This window comes from Brassica napus, chromosome C3, assembly GCF_020379485.1.
Source record: "Brassica napus cultivar Da-Ae chromosome C3, Da-Ae, whole genome shotgun sequence".
Classification (NCBI taxonomy): Eukaryota; Viridiplantae; Streptophyta; class Magnoliopsida; order Brassicales; family Brassicaceae; genus Brassica; species Brassica napus.
The window spans coordinates 72095875-72115272 of record NC_063446.1 but is presented as its reverse complement, the minus strand read 5'-3'; the positions used below and the strand labels follow the sequence as shown (position 1 = coordinate 72115272).

The window sequence follows — 19398 nt, the reverse complement described above, 5'->3', positions numbered from 1 at the left end:
AACAGCTTTAACATCTCAGTAAGTATACAACTGTAGTGCTAATTAAAGGCAGTTCGTTTTTGCATTTAGTTGCATCATCTGAATACAATATTTAGATGTTACATTCAAATGTATTCACTTGTATAGTTTATATTACATCTAGATACAACATTTAGATATTAAATTGTTCAATTTTTTTATTTTACAGTAGCATTTTAATACTATTACTTCAAAAGAAAACTATAAATGACATTATTTATATAATTAATAATTAATTAACTGTTGTATTTGAATAATTATGTTTAAATTACATTTGTAACAAAATAATTATTATATTTATTTTGAAATATCTGATTTTAAGGTTTTGGCACGAAATCTAATTTTACGGTTTTCATAGGAAATCTAACTTAAAGATTCTCTTGGAAAAACGTGATTTTGGTGGGGAAAAGATCGATTTTCTAATTTTGACATAAAAATATGACTTTACGGTTTTGGCGGAAAACATTGATTCAACGGTTTTGACGAAAAAACTCATTTTACGATTTGGGCGAGAAATGTGATTTTATCGTTTTGAGAAAGGGAAATGATTTTGTGGTTATGGTGGAAAATGTAATTTTGCGGATTTGGTAAAAACTTGATTTCCGGTTTTGACGAAAACAAAAATTTTACGGTTTTGGGCGAAAAAAGATGATTTTGCAGTTTTAGCGGATAATATGATTTTATTTTGGTGGAAAAATTCAATTTTTGGTTTGAGCGAAAAAATATCAGTTTTGCTACTTCGGCGGAAAACTCAATTTGGCTGTTGGGGGGAGGGGGGATGTGATTTCTGGTTTTGGCAAAAAAATCAATTTTTCGGTTAGGGCGAAAATATGATTTACGGTTATGACGGAGAATTGAATTTAAGGTTTTAGCAGAAAATGTGACTTTGCAATTTTGGCAAAAACAACAAAATAATCTATGGTTTTAGCAAAAAAACTTGATTTTACGGTTATGATAAAAAAATTAAATTTACAGTTTTGACGGAAAATAATTTTATTTTTTAACACATATGTATATATATATATATATATTATTATTAATATAAACTACTTTTTATTTTGTAATGAATCGTATTTAAGCCTTTTGGATTCTGAAATGCAAATTTTACATCTAAACTCTATAATTTTCACCTCAAATATTCAGATTTTATAGATGTTATAGTTTTTGCATCCAAATGTAGCATCTAAATGCTAATACAATAATGTCTAAATGAAACTATGAATATTTGCATCGAAGTGTAGCATTCAACATAAAAAACGAATAATGCCTAAATAGATAATTAGGGCCTCTGCACATTGTGCAGATGAGGTTTTCTTTGCTTTATCTACGGGTTAATTAAAGGGACCATACCTTGTTTAATAATTAAAGTCGTTGGACTAATTCCAAAACAAAAATGTAACTTTATTATTCTTTATGTTTCTCAAAAAGTGTATTTTTTACACATTTCATGTGAAATAAGAAAATTGCAAAATATATTAACTTTATCTTATTTAATGTATAGTTTAATAAAATAAAATGATTTAAATCAAAATTTATTAATTATTTAAAAGGGTAGGAAAAGATTATATATGAAAAATCACATTGAAAATATAGAATAAAACTCTTTTTAAGATAAATAAAAAATTATTTTTGTGAAACCGATGAGTAATAACTTTTGACTGGTTTTGTGGGGAAATCAACGTAAATAAGGAATGTTAATGAAAACTATAAATGGAATTGAATGCGTTTGAACATTCAACTTCTTGATGACGTCAAATTGAGGTTGCGAATGGTGAAAGAAAAGCAGTGCGTGGGATGAAAACTGAAAAAGAAGTCACCAATCACAAAAACAGTAAAAAAAACGGGACGGAATTCTTAAAATAACTTTTGGTTTGTTTACCTTTTTACAATACCTCACCTACGGTAAGTTTACGCTCTAATTATACTATGGTATTATGTAAATGTGTGTTTTTCATAGTTATTTTCTTTTTACATTTTTCATTTATAATTAAGGTTCATGCATTTTCATAATATTTCAATTGATCGGAAAAAATTTGCAATTTAATATTTAGGAAAAAAGTTATTTATTTTAAAATATTAACTATCTTAAGGCCATGAATAACATAAATAAGTGTGTATGACTGCAATATATATGCGTTTCCTCATAATCAACTATTAATAACTATTGTTAAATTTAAATACTTAAACTTTTGTTAAAATCATACATGATAAAATTTCAGTTATGTAGTTAACAAAATAGTTAATTAAAAAGATAAAAAATAAAAATAATAATCAAACCAAATTTATTAAATATAGAAATAGATAGGCATGTGCACATTTATCCAGAACCGAAGATTAAAACCGAACTGAACCAAACTAAACCTCTTTCTTTGGTTCTGTTTGCATCCTATCAATTATCCAAATAAATCTTATATCTCTAGAACCCAAGAATCAGAACCAAATTTTATATTCTACATTATTTTTATATTAATGTAGCAAAATCGTAAAATATGTTTTCAGCAATCAAACACTATTTTGTATCGCTTATTTTATCAAAACATCACTTATCAAATGCATTTCACTAAATGACATTTTTATTTAAAATATATTTATTATATCAATATATTATTATATTATTTTAATATATGTTCTCTACCATTATTATTTTATTTATTAAATAATTATTTAATACCGCTAATATGTATTGTAACCAATCAAACAATATTCCGTACTGCTTTTTGCTTGAAATCCCAATTGTCCCGTACCACACTCAAATTCTGCACGAACACGTAGTTGTACAGTCATGCACTTTAATTCCGCACTATTTTTATTATCTATCTACTATCACCATTCAAAACCCGCGGTTTTAGATCAAACGGTTGATCTGTTCAGGTGGATCTGGTTGTCCAATGTAAATAAGTAAATGTGCAATGTAAAAACGGTTTTTTTGGTTGTCAAAAACGTTTTAAACCGTTTAGTCTGCAGCTTTCTTAATTTTGTAGCATCACTGGCCATAAGGTAGGTCCACGTCTCGATGATCGTTAGACTATTACAGGTCAAAGTTGAAGATCAGGACAAAGTGGTGTCAGATGAATCGCTAGACATCACATTGTCTCAACTTTCTAATCATTTCTTATAATTGTGAATAAATATATAACACTCCTATCAAGGCTAATGGGCTACCACGCCCTTTCGCTCGGTCTGTACGTCTATTCCGTCTCACGAGCGGTGCATTAATTTTCTGAAGGTTCGAACTTATTGTTTACTGACCCTGCAATCACGACATTTTCTCGTGCTTTGGCCCCACTCGCACGCTATCGCGAATCACTTTTCAATATGTCACTCATCCTTCCACTATTTCAATTCAATCACGCTTAACTCTTGAGTTAATTATAAATGGATATGTGCCGGAAAATGTAAACACTCTTTTTTGACATAGGTAACCAAATCAATTCTCTTAAACCTTTCCATATATCACAACTCGGAATGTTACAATTCATCCTCTCTTAAAGAACGCAACATCCTCGTTGCGATCCACGACAGATCTCAAGACACTGCTCGGGTCTAAACCGAGATGGCTAACCAGCTCTGATACCACTTATAATTCCCCGACCGCTCACGGCTAATGTGCCACCCACACCCGCTCACTCGGCCTGTGGGTTCCATCCCGTCTGACAAGCGGTGCGTTAATTTTCTGAAGGCTCGAAATTATTATTTACTGACCCTGCAATCACCACATTACATTTCCTCGTGCTTCGGCCCCACTCGCACGCAATCATGAATCACTTCCCGATAGGTCACCAATCCTTCCACTACTCCCGTTCGAGCATGCTTAACTCTGGAGTTAATTACAAACGGATATGTGCCGGAAAACGTAAGCACACTTTGGTGACATGGGTAGCCAAATCGATTCTCTTAAGCCCTTTCATATATCACAACTCAGGATGTTACCATTCATCCCCTTTCAAAGAACGCAATGTCCTCGTTGCGATCCACGACAGGTCTCAAGACACTTCTCGGGTCAGAACCGAGATGGCTAACTAGCGCTGATACAACTTATAATGCTCTGACCGCTCACGGCTAATGTTCCATCCACACCCGCTCACTCGGCCGGTGGGCCCCATCCCGTCTCCGAAGGCTCAAAATTATTTTCTATTGACCCTACAATCACCACATGACCTTTCCCCGTGCTTTAGCCTCACTCGCACGGTATTGCGAAACACTTCCCGCTAGGTCACCCATCCTTCCACTACTCCAGCTCAAGCACGCTTAACTCTGGAGTTCTAAACGGATATATGCCGGAAAAGGTAAGTGCACTTTGGTGACTGATCTCACTCAAATTACCCTAAGGAGTGAATTACTCTCTCAAATAAGAGGTTCAGTTGTAGTACTTACGGATCAAATTCACAGGGAGCTAGGGAACCTAATAAATCTAATCGGATTGATAAATCTAGGTTGATTATGATTAAATGTAAAAAGCAGGTTTGTGAGCAAGGCAGTTGCTCGATTGATTTGATTGGGGGTTTTGGTACTTAGATGAAAGTAGCTAGATTTAGGGTTTTTATTCAGGTAATCAGGATTATAATCCTACAGATGCTTGACAAGTTGTATACATGATACTATAGAGCTCAACACTTATAAACAAATCGATAGGCTCTCGCTTTCAAGTTTTTTCTATTGACCAGATATAAGTGTCGATCGATGATTCTATAGGAATAACGATTGATACACTTGTTGAACCGTCGACCGATTATTCGATTAGAATATCGATCGACGCGTTTGGCCAAGCTTTAACGCGTGGGTTGAATGTGCTCACTAAGCTTCCTAGATCAGCTCTCGCCTTACTCTAGCAATCTTAGCTCAATTAGGATGGATTCAGGGTGAGATGCAAGTGATGACCTTTACCTCAAACTCCTAAATCAAGTTCTAGCTAGCTAAACTAGAAACATGCTTTAATGACAATCCTAATGATGAATATCATAACTTAGCAATCTATAGTTGAGACTAATCCCTCATAACCTATTTAAACCCTAAACCTAACAAGAGAACTACTCAGACATGGCTAAGCAATTCATAACAGCAATTAGGTATAAAAACTGCATAGATAAATAGATAGATATCAATGGAGTTTCAATAACAAATCTCTTTGGATCTTCTCTCCAATCTACTAAAATTCCTAGAAAACATTTTGTTGTGAAAATAGTAAAACAAGAAAGCACACTTTGCCTCTAACATATTGGCAAGCTTATATAATTAGGTTAAAAGTATATACTTAAAACTCGTCAGGGGTAATCTTGTAAATTGGTGAAAACTTGGGCTTTAAGTCGGTTGGGACCAAATGGGCTTCTGCGTGCTTCGTCATCAATCGATGTCACGATGTGAACATAGATCGATTATTTCTCTTCAATGTCGACCGATTGTCGTGCTCGATGGTCAGCTCGGATGCTTTCTCCAAATATCTCCAAAATGCTCCAAAATCATCACTTTCTTTCAAATCACTTCTGATCCTATAAATATACTAAATAGACTCTAGAATATAATAAATAATATTTAAATTACTTATAAACCATGGGTAAAAGTGAGTCAATCCATGGCCTATCAGTGACATAGGTAGTCAAATCAATTCTCTTAAGCTCGTCCATATATGACAACCGGTAATGTTACAAAATAATTAATGGTTATGGTCCTCTATTCTAAAACTCCTCGCCTGGACCGATTTTTCTTCTACCTTCGCTAGGCGGTAGTAATCCGATTAGTTTTCTCTTGATCGGTCTGATTTTTTCAAACATGTTACTATTTAACTTATTATATAGATTTTTCACTAAAATTAATCCATAAAATTTTATAACAATATATAATAATAATAGTAATAATAATAATAATAGTAATAATAATAATAAAAAAAAAATTGTACAAATTAGTTAATTTTGATCTAAGAATAAGTCCAAAAATCTAAAAATCAAAGTTATACAATAATATTATAATTATTAAATGAAATTAAATATAAAACTATCTAAATAATCCAAAAAGTACTACTCTGTTTAATTATCAATTTTATGGTTAGGCGCTACGCTAATGTGTTCTTGAACCTCGAGTTCCACATGTAATTGCTCAATGCTTAACGGTGACTGAAATCCATTTTGTTGTATCCGAACCCTGCATACAAATGACATCCACCATAATACCGAGATAATAGTACGAAAGATCAGAAATCGGAAGTGGGGATTAAGTTTGTTTTCTTAAAGACTATATATTTAAATTAAATTTAAATAACAAAGTTTTCTTGTTAGAATTAAACAGATTACAAATACGTTCTTTGATATAATTAATTTTAAATATATCTGTTGAAGAAGATGATTTCAAAATGAAAAGGTTACATAGTTTTTCCTTACTCACATAAACGATGATTCTATACGAGCAAATGATGTATTGTTTACCCATGAGACCCAGATTTGAGGCTAAAAAAGTGTGCTTTTGTATATTTTTCATTGGTTAATATCACAGGTATTTTAAAAGTTTTTTTTATTATAAGTTTATGTATTAAAAATTCAAATTTGTTATTATTTCAGGTATCAGATCGCATCGTCGTTTTGTTTAAACTAAACTGACTCGGCTAAAAACTGTTCTACATCAGCAGTTTACCGACACATTGACGGTTGCATATATTTAGAAGTTTTCTTTTTCTAAGTTCAAGTATTAAACTCAAATATGTCTATGTATGTACGTACAGTTAAATAGTTCATGTGCTCACAATGCAAAAGCATGAGATCCAACTGATTTATAAATAGCTTCTTTTTCTTTTGTTACATTATCATAAGATATGTATGAATCAACTCTTACAAAGATAATCGATGGATAACGATTCGACAAGACCTCTTTTCTACGAAATACTAATCCACAATGGAAATTTCGACCTATCCTATATTCTGTAACATAAAAACCGTAAGGGATGACTCTATTTGAAACATTCCAATATCTTTACTAAACGATGAAATTGTATTGTCTGGAATTAAATTCCATATTTGATGTAGACATGTTTAAGCTCTTGATTACTAGACCAAAAGGTTCAATATTTTAAATTCACACACATGGAACACATTTGTTTTAGTTGGGCCATTGTTTGAATTGTCAATAGTTGTCATGGATAAAATAATTTTCAGCCTTCAGGGAATGGGAGATTTCAACAACTGTATTGCAAATAGCGAAGTCTTTGATTTGGCTTACAGAGGATGTCAATTCACCTGGTCGAACAAGAGTGTCTCAAACCCGAAAGCTAGGAAATTGGATAGGGCCTTGGTTAACGAGAGCTGGTCTAATCAATATCCAAATTCTTATGCTTATTTTGACGCTCCGGGGACATCTGATCATTCCCCGTGTCTCCTATATCTGTCAAATGAATTGACACCTCGTAAGACGAGGTTTATTTTCTTCTCAATGTTTTCAACTCATCCGGATTATCTCTCCCTTCTTCGGGATGCTTGGTTATCAGAAATTACTCCTTCTACCCCGATGTTCGATCTTTATCAGCGTTTGAGAAAGGCTAAATTTTGTTGCAAAGCTTTAAACCGAAGATGCTTCAGTAATATTACTGCAAGAACAAAAGAAGCTTTCTCTCATCTGCAGGCAGTGCAGCATTCAGTCCTTACCTCGCCTACTTCAGAGTTATTTGCGGAAGAAGAGGCAGCGAGATCTGCATGGTTATTTCTTTCAGCAGCAGAAGAGTCTTTTTTCAAGCAAAAGTCGAGGGTCCGTTGGCTAAGTGAGGGAGATGCCAACACAAGGGTTTTTCATAAGTCTGTAAAAGCGAACCTCTGCAGGAATGTAATTCACTATCTTCAGACAGAGGAGGGCTCCAAGATTTATGACCCAGGTATCTTAAAAGACATGGTGGTGCAGTTTTATTCTGATCTTTTGGGTGTAGAGAATGGTTCAGTTACTCCGATGACGGTGGATCAGATTCAGCAATTACATCCTTTCAGATGTGAGGCCTCTGCTAGTGTCAAGCTTTCGGCAATCCCTACTGATGAGGAAATTCGATCAATGCTTTTCTCTTTGCCTAAAAATAAAGCTCCAGGGCCCGATGGTTTTTCTGTTGAGTTCTTCACATCAGCATGGGATTTGGTTGGTAAAGACGTCATCTCTGCTGTCAAAATTTTCTTTACTACATCAGTGTTGCCTCGTCAAGTTAATGCCACAGTCATTTCATTGATACCAAAAGTTCCGGGGGCGGATAAACTCTCAGATTTTCGGCCTATTTCCTTGTGTAACACCGTATACAAAGTGATTTCCAAGATCATCGCCTCTAGACTGCAGGATTTAACTCCTGATATTGTTCAGAGAAATCAGGTGGGCTTCGTTAAAGGCAGAATCCTCAGTGAGAACGTCCTGTTAGCTTCGGAGCTCGTCTCAGACTTTAATAAGGAAGGGACTGTTACTAGAGGTTGTTTGCAAATTGATATTACAAAAGCTTACGACAATGTAGATTGGAGGTTTCTGTTTAACGTCTTGGAGGCCCTTGAACTACCTCAAAATCTTCGGAATTGGGTTCGGGTATGTGTCTCATCTCCTCACTATTCGATAGCGTTGAATGGAGAATTGGCTGGTTTTTTCCCGGGAAAGAAAGGGCTTCGACTGGGAGATCCCATTTCTTCCTCCCTATTTGTTATTGTGATGGATCTGCTGTCAAAGCAACTGGATCGTGCTGCCTTAGCTCATCAGCTCATTCCCCATCCCAAAGCTATTGATCCCTTAGTGACTCATTTAAGCTTCGCTGATGATATGCTGATATTTTTTAATGGCGACTCGGATTCGTTGGAGGGAATTCTCAGAATACTTCAATCCTCTTATCTTAACTCTGGGCTGGGGTTGAATTTGGCCAAATCGTCTTTGTTTCTGGATGGTGGGAATGCAGAAATTTTAAAGCAGATGGCTGACAGGTTTGGTCTAGCTTCCGGTTCTATACTGGTAAAATACTTGGGGTTGCCTTTGATGCCGAATAAGATGAATCGACGCGACTATCAGCCATTGATTGACAAGGTTATTAAGAGGATTTCTTCTTGGACAAATAGACATCTTTCCTTCGCGGGAAGACTTGAGCTGATAAAGTCAGTCTTATATAGTATCTTCAATTTTTGGGCTGATGTGTTTCCTTTACCACAGGGGTGTATTGATTGTCTAGAGCAAATTTGCAATGCTTATCTATGGAGTGGTGCTTCATCTTCAGCTAGGAGTGCTAAGGTTTCATGGGATTCAGTATGCACCCCTAAAAAGGTTGGAGGACTTGGCTTGAGAAGACTGCAGTATGCTAATCAGGTCTTCTCTTTAAAGCTCATTTGGCTCTTATTTGCTGGAACGGGATCTCTTTGGGTGGCGTGGTAAAATCTTATGTAATTGAAGGTAGACCTTTTTGGACCACAGACTTCAAAGGAATAGGTTCTTGGATATGGAGAAGGTTGGTTAAACTTAGAGATTTGGCGAGGCCTTTCTTGATATGTCAAGTTCGCTCGGGGAATTTGGCTTCTTTTTGGCATGATAATTGGACCGGTCTTGGACCTCTGATACACCTTACAGGGGCTAATGGTCCGAGAGTTTCTGGATTATCCATTGAGCTTACGGTTAATCAAGCTGCTTCAAGGGGTGCCTGGTCTGTTCCTAGAGGTAGACATCCCATCTTACTCCTGATGCGCGCATGTCTACCCGAGATGCCTGCTGATCTGAACTCTTCTCTACCAGACATTTACTTATGGCGTAATACCCCTAACACGCCTTCTACTGTCTTCTTATCATCTATGATTTGGAATACCCTCCATCCAACTCCTCCGGCTGTTGATTGGTATTCATCGGTTTGGTTCCAACGTAACATTCCAAAACATTCTTTTATCACTTGGGTAGCTGCTCGTGATAGAATGCCAACCCGTGATAAGCTGAGAAGGTGGGGAATTCAGGTCTCTTCTGTTTGCCCCCTGTGTGATTCTGCTGATGAAAGTCGGGAGCATCTATTTTTCACGTGCATGTTTTCACTGGATTTCTGGAACAGAGTGTTTGCTACAGCCCCGCATTCACCTCCAAGTACATTTGAACACTGCCTTATATGGTTCAGGTCTGTTTCTACCGATGCAAAGCTCAAGATTATTTTTAAGATAATTTTTCAGGCAGTGGTATACCTCATTTGGAAAGAGAGAAACTCAAGAATCCATAATTCTGTCTCTAGGTCTGTTAATTCTTTACTGAAAGAGCTGCATTTAATCCTAAGAGCAAAACTTCTTGGTATGGACAGAAAAGATTATCTTCTTCGGCCTACCACTCAATCCATCTCTACAGACAGCGTTACATATCTTCAACATTGGTTCCGATATTTCCAACCGTAGGTCGTTCAACTCCTTTTGATGCTGCGAATGGGTTTCATTTAGCTTCCTTACCAGCTATGTGCTGCTGTCTTTGTTTAAGTTTTTCATTTTTTACTTGTACTAACTTTTTGAAACAATGTCTCCTTTGGAGAGATGGGAGAAGAGAGAAAGATTAAAAAAAAAAAAATTAATTTTCGAACATATTAGGAAAAATGAAATTTCCAAACTGTATGGGTTTTGTTAAGTTTGGCACAGTACTTTGTTGTGTAGCTATGTTCTGTTCTCTAGTCTCTCTCTCGTCACTTCAAAGGACAGGTCTTTATCCTTACTTTCATCGCGTTAAGCTCTATGAAAATTACGTATGGTATACGATTGCATGCATTCAACTGTCCATGCGCGTGACTAAAAAAGACAGTCAATGTAAATAAACGTTTCCTTGTCTCCATCATCACTTGATTCTCTCAGCGTATCTGTGAAAAATATGTAACCTTTTTTTGACCAAATAAGTATGTACTATATTGTAACTATATTTATACTAAAATGCATGTAACTACATTGTAACAAAAAGTATTGTTATTTGAGAATTAGCTTAATGTAACTAGGTGGGTGATTATTTGGACTTTACCTTAGTTATTTAATTTTATTTATTTTTAAATTATTAATATTAATCAATCATGATGCAGCTTTATTTTTTAAAATTAATATTCGCATCAAAATTCTACTAGTTTTTTCAATCATGTTTTAGTTTTATTTTCTAAATATACATCCAAATCAACAAAAAAAAAATCATTTTTTCTATTTGTAATAGCCAAAAATCCTATACCCATATTACTGCATTTTAGAAATTGTAAGAAAGTTCTTAATATTAAATAAATTAAAAAATCATTTTCATTTTTAAATTTATTATTATTAAGACATGTATTTTATTTATATAATTAAATATTTATAGATAGGTTCTTGTAATTTTTAAATAATTTTATAAATTATTTAAATATTAACATAAAAATAATTTAATATTTATAGATAGGTTCTTGTAATTTTAAAATAATTAAAAATATTGAAAACAAAAACATAAAATTTCTGCACATATTAAATTAAAAATAATAAGCTTTGATAATTTATATTTTGTTTGTTAATCAAGATTATTTAGCTAATTAAAATAATTATCTTATATACAGATCGCGCCCTGCACAGATTGAAATATTTTATAAAATTAAAGTAACGACTCGCGCCCTGCACAGATTGAGATATTTTATAAAATATTTTTTTAAATTAAATACATCTAAAAATATATATATATTTAAAAATAAGAAAAGATGTCTAAAATGCATTTTAATAATTTGATCAAATTAAACTGTAAAAACATTTAATTTTATCAATTCAAGTATGATGCATATTTCTAAAATTTTGAAACTAAAATATTTATTTTATTTTTATATGGAGCATAGTTTAATTTAAATGATATTAAAACAGATATATATATATATATATTTTTAATCTGAATATTTATTAAATTATAATTCATACTTATATGGTTTTATGATCATCTGTTTCTTGTTTTAACAAAAAACTAAATAATTGATCACAAAATTATTAAAATGAGACTTTTAACAGTTTTGGTAATTTATAGTCTTTTCAATTCAAGATATAACATATAAGAAAAAATTTAAATTTTTTTATTATACGTCTAATGTGATTGTTTAATTTATTTTAGTAGTATAAAATTAAAAAAAAATTGATAGAGGATACATAAATAGTTATTAAATCTTTATTATTCAAAATCATTAATTTCATATATATTTTAATCACATTAGATAATTCCATACCTTTTATTTATGAAAAGAAACTATAATATGTGTTGTAGATTATTAGTTAATTTTATGGTTAGTTTAATAAAAATTTTAGTATATGTTTAGATGAATAAAATAATCAATAATATATATTATATTTATTCTAGTAGTTTAAACATATTTAAAAAAAAAACTATTTTGGTGGTGACACATGTTATAGCTCACATGTTATAATGCTTATTAGTTACTATATTTTTTTTTGTAACACTCTTATCAATCTATACTATTATTTGCGAAATAAATTTTCGGAATCGAGCTCTCACGTTAAAAGTTAGAGTGGTTAATATCGTTTATACTCTTAATGAATAAAATGTATAAATAAATTAAAAAATAAAATGAAATTTTAATTTATCTGATTAGAAATTAATTCAAATTAATAATAGTAAGAATTATCCAATATCTGAAAATATAATTTAAAAAAGAGATAATTTATATATATATATATATATATTATATTGTTATCTGAAAAAGTCTTTTAGTGAAAATTTAAAAACATAAATTATATAACTAAATATTAATCAAATAAAATTATTAATTATATAATTAAAAATAGAATATTGAGTTATCCAAAAACTAAAAATATAATTAAAAAAAGATAATATCTATATATATATTGTATTGTTAGCTGAAAAAATCTTTTAGTAAAAAGTTTAAAAAAAAATTATATAATTAAATATTAATCAAAGAAATTTTTTTAATTATATAATTAAAAACAGAATATTGAGTTATTTTAAGATTTATTTTCGTATAATGAATATAGTGTACAAAGAACTTTTCAAAAATTTATGAAAATGTTTAAGCCTTTATCGCAGGCAAAACACCTAGCTACTGTACCTGTGAGAGTGTGTGAGTCGTGACGGTATGGGTTGTGTACGCTGAAAACACAAGCTTGCAAAAACAAAAATACCAAACCTTTTTAAAAAAAATTAAGAATTAACTATTGCATTATACGTTATTGATACTTATTAACTAAAGATTTAGTTTATGTTGTTTCGTGGCTTGAAATAAGTATAATCATGATCTAATCTAAACTGTATTAAATCATCGATTTCTCATCTATTTCATATTCATAATTTTCATATTTTTACATATTAAAATATATAAAGTTTTGATTAGAAATATATTATTTTGTATTTAATTTGTTTTAGTAATACTAAATTAATACTTGTTCAATAAACTTAATTTTATTTCTTAATTTTTACAATTTATTATCATTAACTAATATAAATTATAGAAAACATAAATTTTTTTTTTTCGAATTTTTGTTTTCAAAACATTTACTTTTAGAAAAAAGAAGAATATGATTGAGTTAAATATATCAGTTTTAATTGTAGCAAATAATATATCAACCCATGTGTACTAAATGCGTTAAATTTTTTTTTTTTGGTGTAATAAATGCGTTAAAGTTATTTATTAATATCGTATGGAAAGAGTTGAACTCTTAGACTTGAAGTATGTCATCTAGTCTTTCTACTCGTGGAAGAGGAAATAAAATTTCAAGCACATTGGAAGCTTCTTTGACGGGAAATAGTCAAACCTTTTCTTATTCCTCATTCTTCTTATAACTTACGTAGAATCGTTGTTTATTAAATTTATTAATTTACACAAATAAAAATATCAAAGTAATCGACTCAAGATAATACCTACTTGTCCACATATGTAGACTTATAGACTATTTAGTTAGTACTCTACAAAATATATTATATATACACAACACTTTTATAATTTTGAAATGTATAAACTCTTTTGCAGATACTAACATTTTACATACTTTTATTATTTTATTTTTAAAATCAAGCCATCTAAGTGATGTACAGAACCTCATCATTTAAAATGACTAATAAGAATTTTATTTTAACAAAAAGATAAAAGCTTATTTAACTACCATTTTAACTATATTTTAATGTATGCGAAATTGTTATTGTGTATTGGGTCTTATATATTTTATGATATATTTTCTTTCAAAGCTAATTATAGTAGCTAGAGAGCAGATATATATTTTTGCTAACTGGTTAATATTATTAAAAATGATCGAAGATTTACAAAAGTTTAATATCATTACTAGAGAGCAAATATATGATACAATATATTATAAATAATAAAATTTTCCCAGAACTAGTTTTCTTGACGCGGACAACCTCTAGTAAAATATTCATCTTGCATTGTTCAAATTCTACCACTTCTCTTTTGTCTTCTTCTCGCCGATTCAAGCCCATTAGATCACGACAATGGTACTTCAAACCGTATGTTTTTTTTTTGACAAAAGGGTTTCCTATTAAAAAGGACAAACATACAAGCTATGACAATGAAGTCATGCAGTTTTGAAAGACAGATAGAGAATCAAGCAAAATCTGTTCTGGAATATGAGAAGCCAATATATATCTAGGGTAAATGTAAAAATACAGAAGAAATAAATGATCAATAACTCTACTAGTTGAAGAGACTATGACCACTACGTCCTCTTTTACCACAGTTTCTAGGGTTTAAAACCTTTTATATATAGACAAATACGTACATACATAGTTACACAAACACACACCATAAAGCCTCATTTAATTTAATCATTCCAACAATCCTATCTTATTTCATCACCAAACAAAGCCATGATCTCTAGGCTTTTTGACTTCATGAAACAATCCAAGTCCATTCAGCTAAATAACAAACATTCTCTCGATATATACACAAATACATACACATACCATAAAGCGTCTTCATCATCATCAACCCCCAAAGCTTTGTGTGATGTTTTCATCAACCATAGAGGAACTGACACAAAGAAAACCCTTGCAACATTGCTTTACGACAATCTCAAAGCCCGTAACTTACGTCCATTCTTGGATTACAAGACCTTGAAACCCGGAGATCATATTTTTGATCATATCAACGGTGCAATTCACACTTCTAAAGTCGCAGTGACCGTGTTTTCTCCCAACTATGGCCATTCTTATTCATGTTTGCACGAGCTTGCGCTTATAATGGAGTCCAAGAAAAGGATCATACCAATATTTTTCGACATCAAACCTTCACAACTCGATGTTGTGATCGAAAGGGTAAGATGTCCTGATGATGAAATCCAACGGTTTAGATGGGCTCTTCAAGAAGCTAGAGATATCGTCGGACTTATGTTCGATTCCGATAAAGGGTAATTTTGAGTGTCCATTATATACAAATATGTTCTATGAAAACTTCTGATATAACTCAACATTTTCTTCAACCTTTTTGGCGCATTTTAGGAATTTATCGGAGGTTGTTACAAGTGCATCGGATATTATTGTTCAGAGGTTGGTGGAGTTAGAGGCTGAAGATGAAAGTGTCTAGGCATTGGAAGAACTTTGATTAACTCCAAATTAAGTGCTTCTCTCAAATATATACGTTTTTTAGAAACTCCTATGGTTAATTAAATTAATCGATTTCATTCATGCATACGTATCCCTACTTATTGATAGTTGACATAAGAGGCAATAACTATTTTCTTAAAGAAGATTTCTGATCTCCTTTTTGTAAATTTATTTGGTATGTGTGGCAAGTTCAGAAAAATAAAATAACATTCACTATTTATATTTCCTAATACCAAAAACTGTTGGTTCCTTTTCAACATCTTCATATTTCTAAAAAAATATTAATTCTTATTTTTCATTTTCTATGCGAACTGATGACACATAGCGATAACATTTTTTTTTTGGAAACATATAAGAACTACGATAAAGAAAAAAACGGATAGTTAACAACAGTAGAAGATAAGAGTGATTGTGGTTCCATACTTTGAACCCGAACAACGTTAGGATCTCTACTTGAGACACAAGATCCAAACTCTATTAAAGTTAGAGAACAAAAAAAATGAACTTTTGTTTATGGGTAGTTTTGATTACCTTTTATGTTGTTTTTCATTGGTTTATAGAATAAAGAGATACAAAGAAGCAAAACGGAATTATCATGATTCCTATATCTTGGGAAAACTGTGGAAAGTGGATGATTAGTTAAAACAGAGAATTAATGTAGAAAGACTTAATTCAACTTATTTTGTGATGAGAGATGTCAATCAAATCTCATATCGAAAGTTTAGATAAATAATGTATAATATATAATAAGAAGTCCAACTTTGATTAGTACGATGCCTTTTGATAAGAAGCCCAAAAGTAAACTTATGTTGGCTTATCGTTTAAGTCCAAAGTGGACAATATCATAATAATCAAATAATAAAAAATTTGGACATGAACTTGAAAAAATTCCAAGCAAGAATACTAAAATACCCTTCAAGTAAGAATGAGAGCAATATGACAGCGATTAGTCTCGAAGATCTTGGAAATTCAGTTGGGGGAAGATCATCCTCTGTCTAATTAAGGTGCCGAATGTCTAAGACATGACAAGATAGGTGCCGAGATGATTCAGTGGAAGAAAGGACACAAGGTGTGTACATGGTCTTTGGTTTGATGGAAAGAACGAGAGATGCCAATCCAAATGCCACATCGGAAGTTTAGATAAATAATGTCTAATATAATAAGAAGTCTAATTCTGATTAAGTACGAGACATCTGAGAAGAAATCCAAAAGTAAATCCATTTAGGTTTGTCTCTTAATTGTAAAGTGAACAATGTCGTACTAATCGTACCATAAAAAAGGTTGGACTTTGGACATGAGCGTAAACAAATCCCAACATCTAAACAAAGGACATAGATAAAACATAGATTAAATTGAGAAACATTTGATTAGGCTTGTGTATTATTGTTGACTGCCGTTTATATCCCATCATCTCAGGCCCATCAGATTGGTCCCAAAGTGAAACTTGTCCTTAAGGTTGGGTCCGAAAATCTCTACGTGAGTTCATTTCTTCTCATGTAGCTTCATCAGCAAAATGGTGCGAGACAAAAAAAAGGCAATAAATTATCTTGTGCTGACATACCAAGAACTTCCACAAGAACAATATATATGATGAAGCGGCGGATGCTGTAAGGATTGACTTAGTAGGCAGAGTTGCTATAAAATAGTTGTCTCCAGAGAAAAGTTACTTAAGGTGAGTGTGAGTGGGTGATCACATCTTGAATATAGCTTATTTTTTATTGTAACTGTGAAACTTTTGTAGATGCATATCAGAGGGGATTGATATAAAGCTCGACTTGGTCACTCCATATCAAAAAAAAATTCATGTCTAGGCAGCTCCTCGGCAACGATTTCAACGTTCCAAGCATGTTGTTTTCTCTGTTTGTTTAACTTCATAAAGTTCTGATTCTCACTTACTAAATAAATGAAGCTCTTTTGTGATGTTGTGGTGTTTCTCCTGAACGTGTTGAGACTATTGATTTGGTGGGTATATCTGATGATTACAACAGAAATTAAGATGATCTATTAATTGTATTCGACTGATAAAATCCAGAACAGATAATGGCTTCAAATGGCAAAGATTGTATTCAAGATCCTAAAATTTGAGCGCTCCTCACACATTATTATCACATTAACAACAATAGATAAAATGTAAGAATCTCAAGAAATATATCTCCATGTGATTGATGATTGATTAAAGAAGAAAAAACGTCACGATCAGTAGTATGAACCTTATGTGATCTCAATATAATCTTAAAAGTGAAAGTTTATTTATATTATTCTGATGGAGATAGGTTTACATGGAAAGGTGGAGACGACTGAAAAGCAAATCATGAAAGTTTCTTCTTATTTTTGAGGACAGACGTTATTTTTAACGCTCAAAGGCCACAATATGTCCTGAGTGCAGCTAGATCTCTCCTTCCAGGTCCCTCAGTGGTAAACTGAAAGTATGCTTCAAAATCAAATGGCTTAAACAAGCGAGGATGCTCAGCATCAACCATTTCATCTGGTGCATATATCAAATGGTCCTTTTTCGGAACGGAGAACAATCCAGCTGAGAATCTTGTTTTAGTTCCCGTCCTCATCACTCGGTGAACAACCGTAGCCACCCGACAATTCAGAAGTACCTGAACACTTATCATAAACATCAAAGAAAACGTAGACCACAAATAATATTTGGCTTATCTTGTTTTAGTTCCCGTCCTCATCACTCGGTGAACAACCGTAGCCACCCGACAATTCAGAAGTACCTGAACACTTATCATAAACATCAAAGAAAACGTAGACCACAAATAATATTTGGCTTTAAACTTACATGTAGTGTAGCTCCGCCAAGAACAATGAACGAAGAATCCTGGGAAGGATTGGCTTTAATCCAGCGCTTATTATCTCTAGCCCTCACCTCGAGACCATCTTTTACATCGTTCTGGCAAAGTATGGTGAGCATGTTTCTGTCTGTATGAACTTCCATACCCAACTCTTCCTCTGTTTCTTCAACTCCTTGGTACTTCATCATTCTCATGAGGCATTTCGTCGACTTCAAATGCTTGTCTATGTAGTTTTCACTGATCCCAAAACTCTCCATTATCATTCTTCTGGTCATTAAGTCAAGTTTTGATACTTTCTCCGTGAATGACATGACTGCCTCGCTGCAGAAACGGAGAAATGTTAGGGTTTGTACTGTTTCAAACTGATCCAAACAAATTAAATAAAAAAAAAATGTTAAAAGATCCAAACCTGAAACTTGCATTGCCTTGAGGCCAGAGCTTACGAGTAAATTCGTTGACTTTATCTTCATTTTCTGCAAAGTCAACGCCCATGACTTCGAAAAGAGGCAAAGTTGGAATCTGACCTACATATCCTCTGTATTTTCTCTTTGACACAACTCTCTGTTTAGTCTCTAAAGGTAGCTGGAAAGCCTCCTCAGAAACATTGAAAACCGCCTCTCGAAGTTGGACAGGGACTTTATCGTACAAGGCCTCAAAGCATCCATACTCTTCTAGAGCTCTCCGGACATCGCCTCTCACTGAGTCCCACTCCACTGTTCCTGGTTTTAAGTTTGGACTTGTGAAGTCAATGACCGGGAGCTGAAGAGCAGGAGTAGTTTCCAAACTCACCATTTTTTTCTCTCTTTTGTAAACTTCTTATGTTTTAGATGTCTCTCTATGTGCAGTTATATAAGGTTTTGAAAAAACCACTTGATACTTTTAATAATATTATCATATCTTACGTCTCATTATATATTTATGGTTTCTGACAACACTCTTTAGTTTTACATCTTTTTAATGTTGGAAGATCGCAATTTCTCGCACTCTTTTTAGTGTAACATACAACTTTAGAACAGTTTGATTGGCTCAAGTAACTTAAAACTGAACTTTTATCATATCT

General features: G+C 32.5%; 2 protein-coding genes across 3 annotated transcripts; one reads left to right on the top strand and one right to left on the bottom strand.

Annotated features, from left to right (window-relative positions):
• The first annotated feature begins 13029 nt into the window (after nucleotides 1-13029).
• Nucleotides 13030-15511, top strand: LOC106360344 (TIR-only protein-like). Its single transcript, XM_013799925.2, has 2 exons — nucleotides 13030-15335; nucleotides 15427-15511. The coding sequence occupies exons 1-2, from the start codon at nucleotides 14797-14799 to the stop codon at nucleotides 15509-15511; spliced, it is 624 nt and encodes a 207-aa protein (XP_013655379.2). The 5' UTR covers nucleotides 13030-14796.
• A 2309-nt stretch (nucleotides 15512-17820) lies between these two features.
• On the bottom strand, nucleotides 17821-19398 carry LOC106359458 (probable 2-oxoglutarate-dependent dioxygenase AOP1). Of its 2 annotated transcripts, none has more exons than XM_013799161.3 (3): nucleotides 18748-19398; nucleotides 18326-18659; nucleotides 17821-18137 (listed from the first exon to the last, which is right to left on the bottom strand). In XM_013799161.3, the coding sequence occupies exons 1-3, from the start codon at nucleotides 19128-19130 to the stop codon at nucleotides 17889-17891; spliced, it is 966 nt and encodes a 321-aa protein (XP_013654615.2). In that variant the 5' UTR covers nucleotides 19131-19398; the 3' UTR covers nucleotides 17821-17888. The 2 variants fall into 2 exon arrangements, with proteins under 2 accessions (XP_013654615.2, XP_048606524.1); XM_048750567.1 differs by having other exon boundaries at nucleotides 18133-18260; nucleotides 18748-19395.